The sequence below is a fragment of the Abramis brama genome, assembly GCF_963993115.1.
Source record: "Abramis brama genome assembly, chromosome: 5".
NCBI classification, from domain to species: domain Eukaryota; kingdom Metazoa; phylum Chordata; class Actinopteri; order Cypriniformes; family Leuciscidae; genus Abramis; species Abramis brama.
In genome coordinates, this window is record NC_139967.1 from 50,747,654 (window position 1) to 50,766,004 (window position 18,351).

The following is an 18,351-nucleotide window of genomic DNA, read 5'->3' on the forward strand; positions in this document are numbered from 1 at the left end:
ATTGCAGAAACGTCCGAAAAGTAATATAATTTAATGTACATGAAATTACCATAATGTATTTCGATGTGGAAATGTCTTAAACACCGTCATATTAGCGTTTTCTCTTGTTTCTTTAGCCTTTTCTCTTGAATCTCGTCACATGCAGGGCAATTTCAACTGAATGTGAAGATAATTTGCAGCTCAAAACCGCATTTATCTTAAGGCTATTTAAATGTATTTAATTTATTTCTATATAGTTTTCCTCCTAACCTTATGCTTGCAGTTTAACACACAAGTGTTTATTTTATTTTTAATACCTAAGCAATAAATGTCTTTATAGAAATTGTATAATATAGTGAAAAACAAATACAATTTCTCTTCATTTTAAATGAAGATTTAAAAATGTGTTTTATTGGGGTCTAAAAAGTTAAACTTTAGACTTTATTGTAATTGTATAATAGTACAATGAAATTATGTCTAGTGAATCTAAGGCATTAAGAGCTTAAACGATTCTCTATCCTGTGGGCTCCTCTAGTGGGCAACATCAATATCACAGCTTAAACCCCTAATTATAAGATAGTCCTTATAAATCCAGTAAAACATGTTACAACTATATAACATTTATGTGATATGGTGGAAAAAAAATAGTACAACTACAGTACAGTATAAATTGCATTAAATATAAGCGTAATATAAGGTCAGGTGTAATAGTTCAATATACAGTATGGCAGTTTTATTCTATTGCAGCTTATTATTTATATTATTATAAGCCTTAAAATACAATTGAGTAGGATATTAAGTATGAGTATGATATTAAATATAATAACTGAATAAAATGGTATATATAGCATAAATTGTATAATAATATAGTCAGTAAAATAAAAATAGTAAATAAAATAGTGAGTTGTAAATAGTAAAATAATTTAAAAGTATAAGTTGTACAGTAATAATAGGCAGTAGAGGTGCAGTCTCTGACAGGCTTTCTTCAGCCTTCCTTGAGGTTTGTGTTGGCCTGGTTCCACTGGCTAAAATGGGGGAAAATATATTTATAAATGAGCCACGATTAGATGACAAGCAATCCTAACACCTGCTGTTAGTAGAGATGAGTCGGTTTAGCTCTATCTGTAATTCTGTCCTGTCAGTCCTCTGATCACTGCATTATACTTACTTTCCATTTACATTAGTTCATAATATAAATTATAATATAAGCTCAGACTTCATAAGAATCATGTGAACATTATATTATCGCTTATAACGTCTCGCTAGATATTAATAGTTTGACTTGGTTGGCCAACTAGCTGTCAAAATAGTAAGGCACTTTTTCTTCACTTCACTTATGAGAGTTACGGCCAAGTTGCCCGGACAAATATGGCGGCGCCATTGAGGTGTAGTTCTCCTCCAGGCCTGAGGGGGCAGTGGTGAGTTTGGTGGCGCTCGCGGCGGCTCTCCGGTCACTGCAGCAGCAGCAGCTCCTTGTGTTTGTTGAAATGGCGAAGTTTGGCGATTTAAAAGCTTTTCTTGAATCTTCATTAAATGAAATCTTTCGAGTGACTGTCAGTGACATCCTGGATTCAGTGGAACAAACTGTCAGTGAATATCAGCATAAGATTCAGAGAATTGAGTCCGAAAACGATGATCTAAGAAAACGACTTTGTGCAAAAGAGAAAAGGACAAATCATATCAAAACAGGTTTGTGAAACTCGGAAAATGATGTCCGAGGAAATGTTATATATAAACTGCGTTGTTGTTTGGCTTGTGCAAATGATTATGCTGTTTATAAAAACCGTGTAACGTTACTCGTTCAATGGTTATCTTTTCATAAACGCTTCTGATGTATAAATGTAAAAAATATAACGTACGACAATAGGGTGAAATGTTATTTTCTAAAAACAAATCCATTCAGTGAAACATCCTAAAGTTGTCATTGTTGCAAAACATAACAAGCATTTAGTTCCCGTTCATCGGTCTCTCAGCACTGCGATAGCGTCGCTATGGGAACACCTCTGGTGTGACGAATATCTGCAGCCCTTATACGCTGATTTCACGCAGCCGTTATTTTGAAATCGAAAGCGAGGCTCCGGTGGGAAGAAAACCGGAAGTGTCGCCTTTAATCACAGGAGAGTCGTGAATGCGATGGCGTATTGTTGTGTTTAATGATGTTGTGTCAATTCTAAAACTGTACATACATTTCTTTCATACTTTAGACTATATACAGTGAAATTCATTTATAAATAAAATATTTTTTTATATAATTCAGAAAGTAAAAAAAGAAGCAGGAATGAACTATATACATATCCTATATTAGATATTAACATCCAATAGTGTAAATCGCGGCAGCAGCTTCAGGTTGGTAGTCCAAAGGCATTGTTGTTTATCTTTACTTCCGGGGTTCTTCCCACCGGAGCCTCACTTTCGGTTTCAAAATGGCGGCTGCGTGAAATCAGCGTTTAGAGCAAGTGCGCACTGCGATCATCTTTATAATATTGTGTTTGAACCTCCGTTTTTGCAGTAGCTCTGTATATCTCTATGGGATCGCTGTCCAGGAGTAATTAGCTTGTGAAGTGGATTTACTTATTTTAGAGTAAACGAAAGTTATCATGAGCATTGTAATGTTTAAAGCAGATGTCTTAAAGGTCAGTAGACCGGGAAGATTTTAAAACGAGCCGTTCATTCATAAATATGTAATAGGGCTGGGCGATATATCGCATGACATTGTTAGGCGCATCTCGTCAGTAAAGCCGGTTCCTTGATTAGTAGTAAATCGCCATCACCTGCTTTCAGATGGAGCGGCATTTACAACACAGAGCCGTAGTTCACTGACAAGCTGAGCCATATCGCATTAATTATCGCAGGCGATACGTCCGGTTAGTCCGGTTAGACGAGATGCGCCTAACAATGTCATGCGATATATCGCCCAGCCCTAATATGTAAGATCGCAGTGAAAATACAAACCAGAAAACAAAAGACAACGAGCACAGCGCTGAAAAGGGGCGGGGCTACATAAGGTATATACCATCACGCCAACTTATTGGCCAGTGGCGCTTAGCTTCGCCCCCGAAAATACGTCACGCATGCTTCATATCAGCGTGCTACACACCATTTCAGAAGATTTTATTTCTTCAGGAAGCAAATTTTCGGTTGCCCGTTGGAAAAAGATTCTCGTGTTCTAAGCCAACTATTTAGAGCAGTATATTACTCCTCTCAGGCGGACGCGATGAGTTTCCGTAAGTTTGTGGATGCATGCAACAGGTTCACGGGCTCATGATGACAGGTAAGATGCTCCAGACTGCGACCACAACGTTGCCGAGCAGCGAATGAAATGAAAGTGGCACGAAAATGCGCTACTCATTTATGCTTCACGGACCGCTTTTTAGTTCGGACCAATAATAGACGGCGCAGCGCCACAAACTTGCCAGTCGATCTCGATCACGCGACACTGTTACTAAGAGATCCACTCTGGAGACCCAGTGAAGAAATCCATTGAATTCGCCTCAGAATTAATAACATCATCGCTGCGAGATCCAGTGAGAAACATTCCGATTCGGCGCAGAGTTCTCTGTTATAAACCATAGATATCAGATCAAACAGCGCAGACGAGGAAACCAGGAGAGACACTTACAGAAGGCTTTCAGTCCACAAATCAAATCCGAGGCCGGGAGTGAGCGAACGGAAATTCCCTTTCTCTCTCTCTCTCTCTCCCCGGATTACATGCGTTTATTCAATGCGGTCGATACATGCGGTGGTTTATTCAAATCTGATTCCCGCTCTGGAAGCTCGTATTAAATCGATTATTTCGGCTGCAGGCTAGGTGACGCGTGGTGTCATGCGATGTAGATGTAAGCTAGGGGTTTTAATGGGCGAGTTGATGGATATTCCTCTTTTGCTCTTCCCTCCCCTGGATCAAGTCTCTCTCGTGTTTATTAAACAGCGCAAGAGGCATTTATGCAGGCACGGGTACTTTATTTGGTGCTTGCGCTTCCAACTCTTGTTTCGTGTGACTTCTTTAGGCGCAGACTCTAAGGACTTCTGCCGCGGACATTTTGTCCTGCACTATAGTTTTGGCGCTTCATGCTACCAAGCATTAGTCTGCCCAACGAATTGCTATTTTGTTCCGCTCCGCTGCTGCTTTGAGCTGGAACAATGAGTGTGTGAGTTCACATATTAAGAGTAGTTCCACTAATGCCATAGTGGATGCAGAGTGCGCAGACGGCTTCTCCTATCTCTCTCTCTATTTTCTGCACTTCATAATGCAGGCACATGCATCTGATTTTGCGCTTACGCTTCTAACTCTTTAACCGCTCTCCTCGCTTTAGCTTTCGGAGTCTGAAAAGATAGCCCTAAGGCCATGCGTGCAGGGTCTATGTCGGCATCCAAGCTCCAAATTCTGCTGTTGGCGCTGGCTTGCCTGATCAAGTGATCTGACTGTTCCCTGTTTAACCCTCTGTGGTCTAAGGGGTTTTTGGGGTCCTTGAGATGTTCTGACATGCCCTGACATTTGTGCTTTTTTCAGTTGCTTATAAACATATTAATGGCAAAGGTGTAATTACACTCTATTTAGCACAAACAGGGCGACCATAATATGTGAGCAACGTGCATGTTATATTTTTGAGATAATAATGGTTATGCATGGTTATTGAAAAAACTAAAAACTAAAGTTTCTGAAATAAGGCCACAAAACACATACTAAATATGTGTCAATAAGACTTTTGACTTTTGAAAATCATCCTCGCTAATCATTCACATAACACAATACATTGATTTAAATCTTGTAAAACACTTTTTGTTTGGAAAAGCAATATGCGCAAAGGGCGTCAACGATTGAACACCATCATGCATATTTAGTGATTCACACCTCAGGAGACAATGGGGCCCACATACTTAATGAGCCATTCATTCAGGTGTGTCACCTATAGCCACAAGAAAGAATGCAAGAGCATTGGTTCACAGTTGGAAGCATCTCAATTTTTTTTTTTTTTCACAAATTGTGCTTGCAAATTGTATAATATCCAAGGAAAACATGTCTAGTAATTGTGCAGTTAATTCTCATACTGTATTTTCAGTTTTGGAATATGTATCCTCTCCCCAAATTTGTCAATAATAAAACACAAAAAGGCTTATATTTACCTTTTAAAATTTGTTTACATCTACCTTGTAAATATATATTTTTTTATTAAAAAGGTTACAATTACAACAACAATTCAAGTGTAATCTTTCTTTGTAAAAACTAAAGTATACATTTTATCATACATATTTCAAAGTTAAGGATTCATTACTTTGAACATAGCCTACATTGACAAAACATACTATATTTAACATATTAGCAAAAATTGGCAAACAAAAGCTTATTTGAGGTGGCAGATATTTTACAGTAAAAATGTGTAATCTATCCAAAACTAGTCAACAAAATGTTGTCTTTCATATGTCTGTAACATAGGTCTTTCGTTTTTATTATAAGGAATATAAATGTTAATTTGCAGTTTAATACGTTGCTTATACAAATACATTTTATTTCAACATATTTCAGTTGATTTCTACTCATCTCAGTATAGCAATACAGTTTGCTAAAAGCAGATCATTCATTCACACACAGAAACACGAGTGTGCGAGTTGTGGTAAACAGCGCATCTCTGCCGTTCATTCATTCACACAGAAACGCGATTCACTTGAGAATGAAAAAAACTTACTACAGTATTCCATCCGTTGCTCCTCGAAATACCAGCACTTCTGAGGTACATTTTCCATTATTATTATTATTCCTCACAACGCTGTGAGACGGTGTAAACAAGTACAATGATCTGAATAAACTTGATGTGTTTTCTTGAGCTAATATGGGGGCGTTCACAGTTTGCACGGATCGCTTCGTCATTTGCGTTTGAATAGCGCGCGCTCTCCGTGGGCGGAGTCACATTAAAAATAATTAGCTGAGATGAGAACGACTGACATCTCGCTCTTTTCATAAAGATTACATAAACAGAGAATATTTGTTTTTTATAAAAATTACTTCATTTAAAAGAAGAGAATTCAAGCTTCATGCCTGTGTGTCTGTATGTCTGTTTGACTGAGTATTCGCTGAGTTATGGTTCATTTTCGGACGCGTTTCAGAATGGACTTCACTGACAGAGAGGAGGCAGAACTCGCATCATGTTTATTTTTCTTTATTTGGCGAAAAGCACAACACTTTGTTTTTATTGTGAGTATACACAAAAATAATACACACTTAACAGGATCGATTGATGTATGACACAAGCATATAAGATAAAAAATAATAATTATTATTATTTTTATTTTTTTGCACTGATACGGAAAAAAACGAGCGTGATAGCCGACCCCAGGGGGTTAAGAGGGTTTTCCCGCCACTCAGGTGTCTCTGGGCCTAATGCGGGAGGATCAGTCTGTTGCATGGTTACAACATCCAGTTTCTATGGTGACCACCTGTTTCGGCAGGATTTTTCCCACAGTAATGCTCTCTGAGAAATCTTAACGTTAAACAAGAAATGCTGTCACTTCTAAGATGTATCCTGGTTGGCATCCGATTGGACTTGCCACGTGAATATTGCGCTTGGAATAAGCAATTTCAAGATGCTGACGTTGAAGTCCATTTTGTTCTCAATCTGAACCAGAGATTGGTTGGTGACCATCGATCTAAGGAGGCGTACTTCCACATCGGCGTACTTCCAACAAGGTTTACTTTTGGAACAAAGCTTACCAGTACGGCATTCTCCCGTCCGGACTGGCTCTGGCTCCTCGAACTTTCATAAAGTGTATGGATGCGACTCTGGCCCCTTTGCGGCTCCAGGGTGTCCAAATTTTTTAATTGCCTGGATGATTGGCTGATATTAGCTCATTCACAGGGTTCAGCAGTAGCTCATTGAGATTTCATACTCAATCATTTAGGACCATCCATTCATAACTCATAAGAGTATTGCTGCCAAGTCAGCATACAACTTTCTAGGCATAGTCTCCAGCACGCATTCAGTCATTCAATGCTGTCTATCCAGTTCGGAATGGGACATAAAGTCCACGTAGTTATGCCCCAGACTGATGGGGCATTTCAGTGGTGGATCAAGATCTGAAGATCTCGCCTCACTACCACCCTCTGCATGTGATTACAGCGCAGAGGCTCAAAGGAGTCCAGCTAAGAGCGTTTTGTCATCGGAAAATGATCCCGACACATCCCTCGTGGGCTGGGAGGCAGTCTATCAGGGCTGCCCGACCTTGGGAGTTGGAAAGAGGTGCATCGTGGCTGGCACATAAACTGTTTGGAGATGCTGGCAGTGTTTCTGGCACTCTAACGGTTCTTGCCCTATTTAAGGGGTTGTCATATACTGGTCAGGATGGTCAACATGATTTTGTCTTGTACTTAGATGTCTTGTCTTGTGCAGGCTGGCGATGCGTGTCCTTCTTTGGGTGCAGACCAAGAATGCTACACCATCAAGTGGCGAGCTTCATATGGCAGCAGTTCAGCAAAGCGGTAGTGGATTTGTTGCATTGAGCATGTCTATGAATTGCCCACTCTGGTTCTCCCTGTCTCCTCCGTCACCTCTGGTACCCCTTTTCCACCAGCATGAACCGGGTGCTAGTTCAGAGCCAGAGCTATTGCCGGTTCAGAGTTGGTTCGACTGACAAGTCTTCTAAGAACCAGTTTGCCTTTCCACAGGCCAGAGAGCCTCTCATGTTTCCCAGCAACGCTAGCGCGGCAGAGCCAAACACAAACACACCAGGCTTGTTCGAGATGTATCGGCTTATCGCAGACCGATCGGCGCAAGTCATCAAAGCACAGAAGCATCCAGAAGCACAAGGAGTCGTATGCTCTCCAAACACTCCCACGACTCCGCAGCTCTGATGCATCTCGAACAAGCCTTCCATCAACAATGGCGGTCGTTGCATTACTATTGCTAGAGCTGCTATTAGCTCGATTAGCTAGTATTTATAAAATAGCGTTCACAAGTTTCTGTTCGTCTTGTTGGTCATGGTAACCCAGCCCCTGACGCAAGCAGTTCATACTTCTAGACCAGCAATGTTCTGGTGCTACTTACGAACCACTTTTCCTGGTTCATAGCTGGTGCTTTGGGTGTCGAAAGACAAAGAACTGATTTGAAACTAGGCTCTGGCTCTGAGCCAGCACTCTAACTGCCTTGGTGGAAAGGGGTATGGGAGTGGATGCTCTGGCTCAGGAGTGGCCCAGAACAGACATTATGCCTTCTCGCCGATCAGACAGCTCTCAGCACTTTTGCTACGGGTACGGGAGGACGAAGTGAAACATCTGTTCTTTAGGGCTGGTCCAAATACCATTTTTTTGAGCCTCGACGCTTCGGTAGTAATCAACACAGAATATTCGAAGCTTGAGAGGGAAATAAAAAATAATAATAAACGAGGCTCAGACATCCATTTCGTAACAGACGTGTGTTTATTTGAGCACTTACGTCAATGAAGCGACGCACTAATGCCTGTAAACCATTGAAATAAATAAACCAATAACCAGTAAATAATGGTTACTTAATATAATAAAGTTAAATATATTTTTAATTTTTTTTATATTTCCACACAAAGATGCATGATATAGCCTAAGCCTACCGCCCTGCGCTTTGAGAGGGATCAGGGATGTGGGACACGAGCAGGAAAGAGACCATCTCTTTTTCTACTTGTAAAAGGTCTGAAGAGTGAATTTTAACTTCCTTAATGTCAAGACCATTTAGGCCATGTTCAGGCCCGGAGTGGGTAATCGGGAGAATCGGGAGAATTCCCGGTGGGCCGCTTCACTTTTGGGCCGGTCGAGGATTTTATTTTTATTTTTTTACATTTCAATGTCACTTTAGTTACATTATAGGCTACACACGTTCCGCATTCTGACACCGCAGCGCGCAGCCTCTGCATGGGTTGTACCATGTGAAGGGAGTTCTTCCCCTACCCTCCCATAGAGTTGGTTGGGTCCATAGCCCGTCTATTCCAAAACGTTTTCTCAGGTAGGCTACCGCGGCACCGCCGGCGCCTACCGATAGCTGGGCCGGCCCTACCGTAACGGTACGCATCAGGGAGGATGGATGGGAGGAAGAGGCCAGGAGATATGGAAGCTTGTTTCCGCCACAGAATAAAACATTTTAAAAGATAATTGCGACTTTTTATCTCACAATTTCGAGTTTACATCTAAGAGTTTACAGTCAGAACTGCGTGAAATAAAGTCGCAATTGCGTGCTATTAAGTCAGAATTGCGAGATATAAAGTCAGAATTTGCGTGATATAAAGTTGCAATTGGGTGTTATAAAGTCAAAATTGCGAGATATAAAGTCATAATTGTGTGAAATAAGTCGCAATTGCTTCTTATAAAGTCAGAATTGCAAGATATAAAGTCAGAACTGCGTGAAATAAAGTAGCAATTGCTTTTAAAGTCAGAACTGCAAGATATAGAGTCAGAATTGTGTGATATAAAGTCGCAATTGCGAGAAATAAAGTCAGAATTGCAAAATATAAAGTCAGAATTGTGTGAAATAAAGTCGCAATTGCTTCTTATAAAGTGAATTATTATTTAACCTTTTCATTATTTGTTAACCCATGGTATTAATATAAACTACACAATAGTACGAGCTGAACAGTTGCTTCATTTATCCGATTTAGAAAAAGTGCTAATTTGGAATTCCACCATGGAAAAAGTGGGCCGGTCTTGGGCCTGAAACTCCCGGGCTGAAAAGTGGCCCCACTCCGCCCCTGGCCATGTTTGATTTTGCACTGCCAGAGAAATCGAAAGTAAAATCACCCGCGTGGGTGAAACACGCTTTACAAATAAACTTGACTTGCCTTACCATAATAACAAGCACAAGCTGTGTTAAAAAGAATTTGACGTGCAAGTAAAAAGTTAGGCTACCTGTCCTACAGTGTTTTTTTAGTAAAGAATGTGAATGTGAATATGATAGGGCTAATTAAAAGCTAACCAAAGAAACATTTATAATGTTTCATTCCATGTCCAGTGGATTAACTAATGGAATATTGTTAAATTCGCTGATAATCAGGAGACCAGATCACAGAATACAAAGCCGATAAAGCTTAAATTTATGGGCTCGCGCACAACTCTCTCATTCGTCATGAATCCAAATGTTTCCATGGCTGCGATGAAACATTTAATTGCTCACCTATTGTTTATTTTGTAAACAAAGCTTTGTGCTTCACTCGTGCAGGGTTCCCGCGGGGTCTTAAAAAGTCTTAAAAAGTCTAAAATTCTGAACTTCAAATTTAAGGCCTTAAAAAGTCTTAAAAACGGCCAGATTTTCATCCGCGGTCTTAAATTTCATTTAGTCAGGTCTTAAAAGGGGTTTAGCCTCGTTTATTTCCAGAAACGCTGGCCGCAGAAAGTTATTACAAAGTAGCAAAAAAGTATCGAGTCGTAGCCTACAAAGCGGAGCTCTAGTGCAGGGTCTCCAACACGTCGCTCGCGGCCTGATTGGAGGTCGCTCGCCAAGAGGCCGTTCACATATCGCGTCTTTTGCGCGCTCAAGTTCGTTCAAATGTAGGCGTAAGCGTGCTCATAATAGAAGCGACGCGCTCGTTTTTTCCAGGCGCTGTCTGAAAGCTCAGTCAACAGGAATGATGGGGGTGCACCCAAACACTACGGGTGGTGTTCTCTTCTCCGTAAATAAATCTTGTAGCAGAGCTACAGCAAGCGTTTCTCGGTGGTGGAAATCCATTAGCTACTACAACTTTTTTGTCATTGTGGAGACGCAGGGCATGGTTGCATAGCAACGACAGACGCCACGGGAAAATCGGACCTAATTTTACTATTAATAATAAAAGATAAGCTAAAGTGCATTGTAAATGTCAGTAATTTATCTTTTTGGACTCATTCTTTTTATAAAAAAAATATTTAAAGTCTGAAATATGTGAGGTTTATCTTTTTATAAAACCTTTTTTGTCAAACCTTTATTTTAACTTGTACATGTTAGTATATAACATGCAAGACACAAATATTCATTTTTAATGGAAATTTATTTGTTATTTGCTGGTTTTCGACATAAGACATGGTGAATTGATTTCATTGTGTAGTATTTGTTCTTTTTGAACAGGATTCTGTGATAACCATGATCATTTTTGTCACTATAATCATGAAATTAAATGTTCATGCCATTTCATCTCTAGTCATGATCAACTATGATCAACTAAGATCAACTAATTATGTGTTTTTTACAGTATAATATGCAAAGTACAATTTTCTATAAAAAAAATATTTGATTCTGTTCTTTTCTCTGACACGCGTTGTTGGGTGTGGAAGGTTACTAATGTGATTTATCTGTAAATTAAATTAATGCTTTTTCAATTACTGAATTCATTGAAATAAAATTAATTCTTTGATTTGAATATTTATTTGGTAATGCGTCGTGTAGGTCTTAAATTTCAGTCTTTATGGTCTTAAAATGTCTTAAAAAAGTCTTAAATTTGACTTACTGAAACCTGCAAGAACCCTGTCGTGTCTTAATATTCATGTAAAACAGTTAAACAGCATTCACATACAAAAAAAAAGGTTTTTGTGGACCAGCACCGGTGCTACTCAGCCGCGGTGGTGCGGTTGTCAAGTTTACCGGCACAGCTCTAAATAACTAGTAAAAAGGCTAATAAATTTTGTTTCTATTATTCTTTTTTCCAAGTTCTATTTTCCACAATGTCAAAGTAACGCAGCTTAACCCAAAAAACAAGCTCATGCAGTTGTGCGCTCTAGACCGAGAATACTCCAGTTGCAGGGAACACTTTAGTAGGCTAAGAAGAAGCAAATATATTATATAACAAGGTTGGGTTCCTTCAACTGTCCATCCTAATAAAAGATAATTGTAAAAAAAAGAGTATTGTATTTCGGCAGATTTTCTAGTGTAAACATTTTCAAGCGTGAATGAGAACCGTTTCGAGGGGGTGCCAGGTGTGTAGAAAAAACCTAAAAAATCCCCTGAATACTTGAATCCAAAAATTGAAAATCGAATACCAACCCATCGAACGAATATTCGGGTCCAGTCCTACGTTTTTTTTTTACCCCGTTCGGGCCTGCTCATAAATGGTTCTCCGATCTGGTCAGTCTGTCCTCAGGCCCGACCTGCTGATTTGGCACCCCTGTCCTAATGATGGAAATATGAATATGAATGACCCCTGAACGAAGCACCTTAAAGTATTTTTGACTTACTTTAAGTACGAGGCGCCTGTATGCTTTTTGCCTCTTGGTCAAGCAGCGCGGCCTGGAACCCAATTCATTGCCCTGTAGGTTCAATACTGTAGTTAATACAGAGTCGTCTTCTGCAGGGGCAGCCCCCACCACTCTATATAACAGCTATATAACAGCTATATCTGCTGAGCATTGCCCATGGGAGTGATGGACCTCCTCTTGGCCTTTGCCTGGTAAGGGCGTTGAAGATCTACAGTGAGGAAAATAAGTATTTGAACACCCTGCTATTTTGCAAGTTCTCCCACTTGGAAATCATGGAGGGGTCTGAAATTGTCATCGTAGGTGCATGTCCACTGTGAGAGACATAATCTAAAAAAAAAAATCCAGAAATCACAATATATGATTTTTTAACTATTTATTTGTATGATACAGCTGCAAATAAGTATTTGAACACCTGTCTATCAGCTAGAATTCTGACCCTCAAAGACCTGTTAGTCTGCCTTTAAAATGTCCACCTCCACTCCATTTATTATCCTAAATTAGATGCACCTGTTTGAGGTCGTTAGCTGCATAAAGACACCTGTCCACCCCATACAATCAGTAAGAATCCAACTACTAACATGGCCAAGACCAAAGAGCTGTCCAAAGACACTAGAGACAAAATTGTACACCTCCACAAGGCTGGAAAGGGCTACGGGAAATTGCCAAGCAGCTTGGTGAAAAAAGGTCCACTGTTGGAGCAATCATTAGAAAATGGAAGAAGCTAAACATGACTGTCAATCTCCCTCGGACTGGGGCTCCATGCAAGATCTCACCTCATGGGGTCTCAATGATCCTAAGAAAGGTGAGAAATCAGCCCAGAACTACACGGGAGGAGCTGGTCAATGACCTGAAAAGAGCTGGGACCACCGTTTCCAAGGTTACTGTTGGTAATACACTAAGACGTCATGGTTTGAAATCATGCATGGCACGGAAGGTTCCCCTGCTTAAACCAGCACATGTCAAGGCCCGTCTTAAGTTTGCCAATGACCATTTGGATGATCCAGAGGAGTCATGGGAGAAAGTCATGTGGTCAGATGAGACCAAAATAGAACTTTTTGGTCATAATTCCACTAAACGTGTTTGGAGGAAGAAGAATGATGAGTACCATCCCAAGAACACCATGCCTATTGTGAAGCATGGGGGTGGTAGCATCATGCTTTGGGGTGTTTTTCTGCACATGGGACAGGGCGACTGCACTGTATTAAGGAGAGGATGACCGGGGCCATGTATTGCGAGATTTTGGGGAACAACCTTCTCTCAGTTAGAGCATTGAAGATGGGTCGAGGCTGGGTCTTCCAACATGACAATGACCCGAAGCACACAGCCAGGATAACCAAGGAGTGGCTCTGTAAGAAGCATATCAAGGTTCTGGCGTGGCCTAGCCAGTCTCCAGACCTAAACCCAATAGAGAATCTTTGGAGGGAGCTCAAACTCCGTGTTTCTCAGTGACAGCCCAGAAACCTGACTGATCTAGAGAAGATCTGTGTGGAGGAGTGGGCCAAAATCCCTCCTGCAGTGTGTGCAAACCTGGTGAAAAACTACAGGAAACGTTTGACCTCTGTAATTGCAAACAAAGGCTACTGTACCAAATATTAACATTGATTTTCTCAGGTGTTCAAATACTTATTTGCAGCTGTATCATACAAATAAATAGTTAAAAAATCATACATTGTGATTTCTGGATTTTTTTTTTTTAGATTATGTCTCTCACAGTGGACATGCACCTACGATGACAATTTCAGACCCCTCCATGATTTCTAAGTGGGAGAACTTGCAAAATATCAGGGTGTTCAAATACTTATTTTCCTCACTGTATGTCTACCACACAGTCCAGTGGCATAGATCTGACTAACTGTGCATTTGGGGCTGGACGTGAGGATGGCTCCTGGCTTCCAAGTTTTATCTACTTGAATGCAGACTCTTTCCTCTGTCTTTCAGCTAGCCAGTAACGAGATGTTTTTGTGTGTGTGTGTTTTGCAGAAGATGAAGACTGTGTTTTTCAGCTTGACTTTTCAAGAAAGGATTTCAGCGAAGATGTGTTTTCATCTGCTCATATGAGTGAATATACTGATCAAACTAAGATCGCTGGAGATTCACTGAGCAGCCGAACGAAATCACAAACTCCAGATATGAAATCACCACAGATAAACAAGGATTGTGTGACAGCAGCACTTCTGTGTGTGAAGGCCGACCCGGAAACGGAGGACGGATGTGCTGTTGACCTCTCCAATCCTCACGCTTCTCCTGAACACACCGATCAAGAGATCAAGACAGAGAATACAGAGGAGAACTCTGACTGTGATCGCCAGCATATATTCACTCGTCCGTTAGAGCCGGAGCTCAGCGACTGCGATGTGAAGGTGACAGTGGTGTCCGACACGCACCTATATCCCGATACACACCTGTATCCCGACGGCCCGGAGTCATCGGAGCCGGAGCTCAGCCTCATCTCTGATGAAGAGTCTAATCCAGACGGACTGTCTGACGAGGGATTCTCGGGATCGTTCCACGTGACGGAGTGTCCGCCGGTCCCGAAGCCGGATCTCTGCTGCGCTCAGTGTAACCGGAGCTTCAAGCACGAGGCGTCGCTTCACATCCACCTGAGATCCCACAGCTCTGAGAAGACACACACCTGTGCTCAGTGCGGGAAGGGCTTCGACCGTGCCGACCTCCTGAAGAACCACCAGCGCACACACACTGGAGAGAGGCCGTTCACCTGTGAGCTGTGCGGGAAGAGCTACGGGCACCAGGGTCAGCTGACCATCCACCGGCGGGTCCACACGGGCGAGCGGCCCTACGCCTGTCCTCACTGCGGAAAACGCTTCAGCGAACACAACCAGCTGAAGGTGCACCTGCGCACACACACTGGCGAGAGGCCATTCCCCTGCTCCGTCTGCGGTAAGCGCTTCACCAACGCCGGGAACCTGCGCAGCCACCAGCGCACACACACCGGGGAGAAGCCGTACGCCTGCGAGCTCTGCGGGAAGAGGTTCAGTGGGACCGGAGACCTGAAGACTCACACCCGGATACACACCGGAGAGAAGCCGTACCGCTGCCAGCTGTGCAGCAAGAGCTTTAGCCAGGCCGGACACCTGACCATCCACCGGCGCATGCACACGGGCGAGAGGCCGTACCCCTGTGCAGACTGCGGGAAGAGCTTCACCGTGGCCAGCAGCCTGAAGCTGCACCAGCTCGTACACACCGGGGAGAAACGGCACGCCTGCGGTCACTGCGGGAGGAGCTTCAGCCGCGCCGGACACCTGAAGAGACACCAGCTGACCCACAGCAGAGAGAACCAGCACACCTGACCCACACTGGGGAAAAGCGGCACACCTGTCCCACACCGGGCAGAAGCAGCACACCTGACCTCACCACGCCGGACACCTGAAGAGACACGTGCTCGTGCACACCAAACAAGAGCTACAACGACAAGAGCTACAGCGACCACTCGTCCCTGAAGAAGCACCTGAAGCTGCACACGCCGGCCGAGAGCGACCGAGCCCCGGAGTAACGGGACCGAGCCCCGGAGTAACGGGACCGAGCCCCTGAGTAATGGGACCGAGCCTCTGAGTAACGGGACTGGTCCGTTCCTTCGACTCTAAGAACGAACCCTGATCATTATGTTCGCTACAGTGAGTAGATCCAGTAGATATCAGTGTGTCTACGGCAGCGCACCAGTGTACCTCCAAGACCTCATCAATAGGCAAAACCCAACCCGACATCTCCGTTCCTCTGATAGCCACCAACTCCAGGTCCCCAAGTCCAAACTCCGCACTATGGGAGATAGGGCCTTCCAGGTGGGTGCGCCTCGACTGTGGAATACCCTCCCCAACCACCTAAGGGCGCCACAATCTATTGAGGTTTTTAAAAAATAATTTAAAGATTCACTTATTTTGTATTGCATTTTCTTAATGTAATTTTGTTTCTTGCTGTTTTTGACTGTTTTTATGTTCAGTGTTTTTACCTGTGCACCTGTAGCACTTTGAGATGTGTTCTTCACGTGTAAAGTGCAATACAAATAAAACATTATTATTATTATTATTATTATTATTATTATTATTATTATTATCCTTCGATGATGATGTTCAGCTCTAATAACACTGTTGGATCATGTCACTTCTACTCCATTAACATGTTTGTGCTGAAGGACGAGATATTGCACACATACTGTACTGGTTTACGAAAGCCCTGAACCGCGACATTAAAAAAAAATCTAAAATTATGTGAATAAAGTAGATTAAAGCTGCAGTCAGCAAGTCTGGCAGATTGGGTTGACTTAGCCAAAATTTTGAATGTTTACAACTCTTATGCCCCTCCCCCACTACCAGCGAGCACCCTCCCATCGAGGTCGTGCTCGTCAGTGCGTGTGTACCTGATTTTCTGTGAACGCGTCCGTCTCTTCAGCATCGATCAACACCATGGACTCGGAGGTAGGCTGCCCTGGCTAATCTATCCATAGATGGCAATAACCGAGGAATTGGAAGCTTGTTAGTAGATTTTCTCTCCGCCATCACGCTTCGTGCAATCTTCAGGCGAACTTCAGGCGTGTCGTGTCCATGTGATAATAGCCGCTTTCCGACTGGAGGAACCTTTTCACAGAACTATTGGCTAAAGTACCCGGATGTCGGCGTGTTCGCACCGCAGGAACTAGGAACGATTTTAGTTCTAGGAACTCCATTTGGAGTAACTAATTTAGGTCCTACTTCAGAGTAGGGTCTAAACCAGCACTATAGGAACTACCCGTGACGTTAGTGTACGCTGATTGACCGAACGCACGCGGAGCACCAGCACCCGCCATTTTTAAAACAGCTAGAATGTAAACACACAGATTATAGTCTATATTTACTCCAGAAACTAACTATACAAACATGGAAAACAGTGATAGATGTGTCTCTAAACCTTTATGCTGAAGAGAAAATCCAACGCAACTTTGAGGGGACCAAGCCAAACATGATTATGTTTATCTGCCCAGCTAGCAACACTGGACACCAACCACACGGCATAGGCGAATAACCTTTTTTTCATATACTGTCTACTTTCTATAACAGTTCTACCTAATAACATATTAAACAGTACTGTTAGACAGATCGCTAACTAATAAACACAGAGAATGCGAGCATTGTTTGCTCTGGCGTTCTCAGCGCCGTCAAAATAAAAGTCACCGTGCTTGCGTCACTCCCTTACCCCTCCTACCAGTTCCTATGACCACTTGGCCAATGCGAACGCAAACAGCAAAACCGAGTTTGGGGGAGAGTAGTTCATAGAACTGTTTAGAAGTGGACAGTTCCTAGAACTCATTTCCTGTAACTACTTGGTCGGAAAGCAGCTATTGTTACGTGCACGAGGGAGGGGGATCTGTGGCGCGTGCACGACCTGTGATTGACAGTCAGATCTCACACCCCCCTGCGCTGATTGGACACGATGATCCGGGAGCAGTGGATTTTTGCAAAACAAATAACACGCTCCAGGTGGAATTAGAAGCTCGTTTTTTTCTAAAACCACCTTATTTATGTTGTTCTGTCGGATTATAGTGTCGATTTCACTGAATATGATTAAAAAAAAATTTGCAGACGGCAGCTTTAAATATAGAACGTATTCGGAAGATTATTCTTTAAATATTTCGACTTTATTCTCTAAATATTTCGATTTTAATCTCGAAATACTTTATTCTTGTCATTTTAGTCTTTTTTTTTTTTTTTACGTTGTGGTTCAGGGCTTCCGTAGATGTTTTATATGATGAGTCTTTATTGCTTTGGCGGAGTGTCTTCTGTCTGTGACTGTTTGAATTGTTCATTATAAATTAATACTGTCTTCCTGTATGACCTGGTTTGTTAAATATCAAAAAGTTATGATATAAGCACATCTTAGATGAAATGCAATTTAATTTATGAATATTGTATAATATCTTCTCTATGTACAGCATTGTGCATTTAATGTTAATTTCAACTATTCTTGAATGTTTACTCAAAGCTTCAGTGATAAAATAAAGCTTTCTAAATAGTTGTTGCATGTTGTTTGGATGTTACATTGATAATAGTTTGAGCTCGTGATCATCACTGAGACCCGTGTGTTTTAAGCGCCTCAGCGGCCTCTAGCGGCCACTCGTGGAACAGCAGCACCAGTTTATCACCACAATAGAGCCAGTTTGGTCACTACATCGTTAAACAATTTAAAACAAAATCGTCTGGCTTTTAGCA

At 42.0% G+C, this 18,351-nt stretch overlaps 1 protein-coding gene across 1 annotated transcript; it reads left to right on the forward strand.

Annotated features, from left to right (window-relative positions):
- Nucleotides 1-1,414: 1,414 nt before the first annotated feature.
- On the forward strand, nucleotides 1,415-16,196 carry LOC311082631 (uncharacterized protein). Its single transcript, XM_084113576.1, has 2 exons — nucleotides 1,415-1,668; nucleotides 14,135-16,196. The coding sequence occupies exons 1-2, from the start codon at nucleotides 1,467-1,469 to the stop codon at nucleotides 15,460-15,462; spliced, it is 1,530 nt and encodes a 509-aa protein (XP_083969702.1). The 5' UTR covers nucleotides 1,415-1,466; the 3' UTR covers nucleotides 15,463-16,196.
- Nucleotides 16,197-18,351: the final 2,155 nt, after the last annotated feature.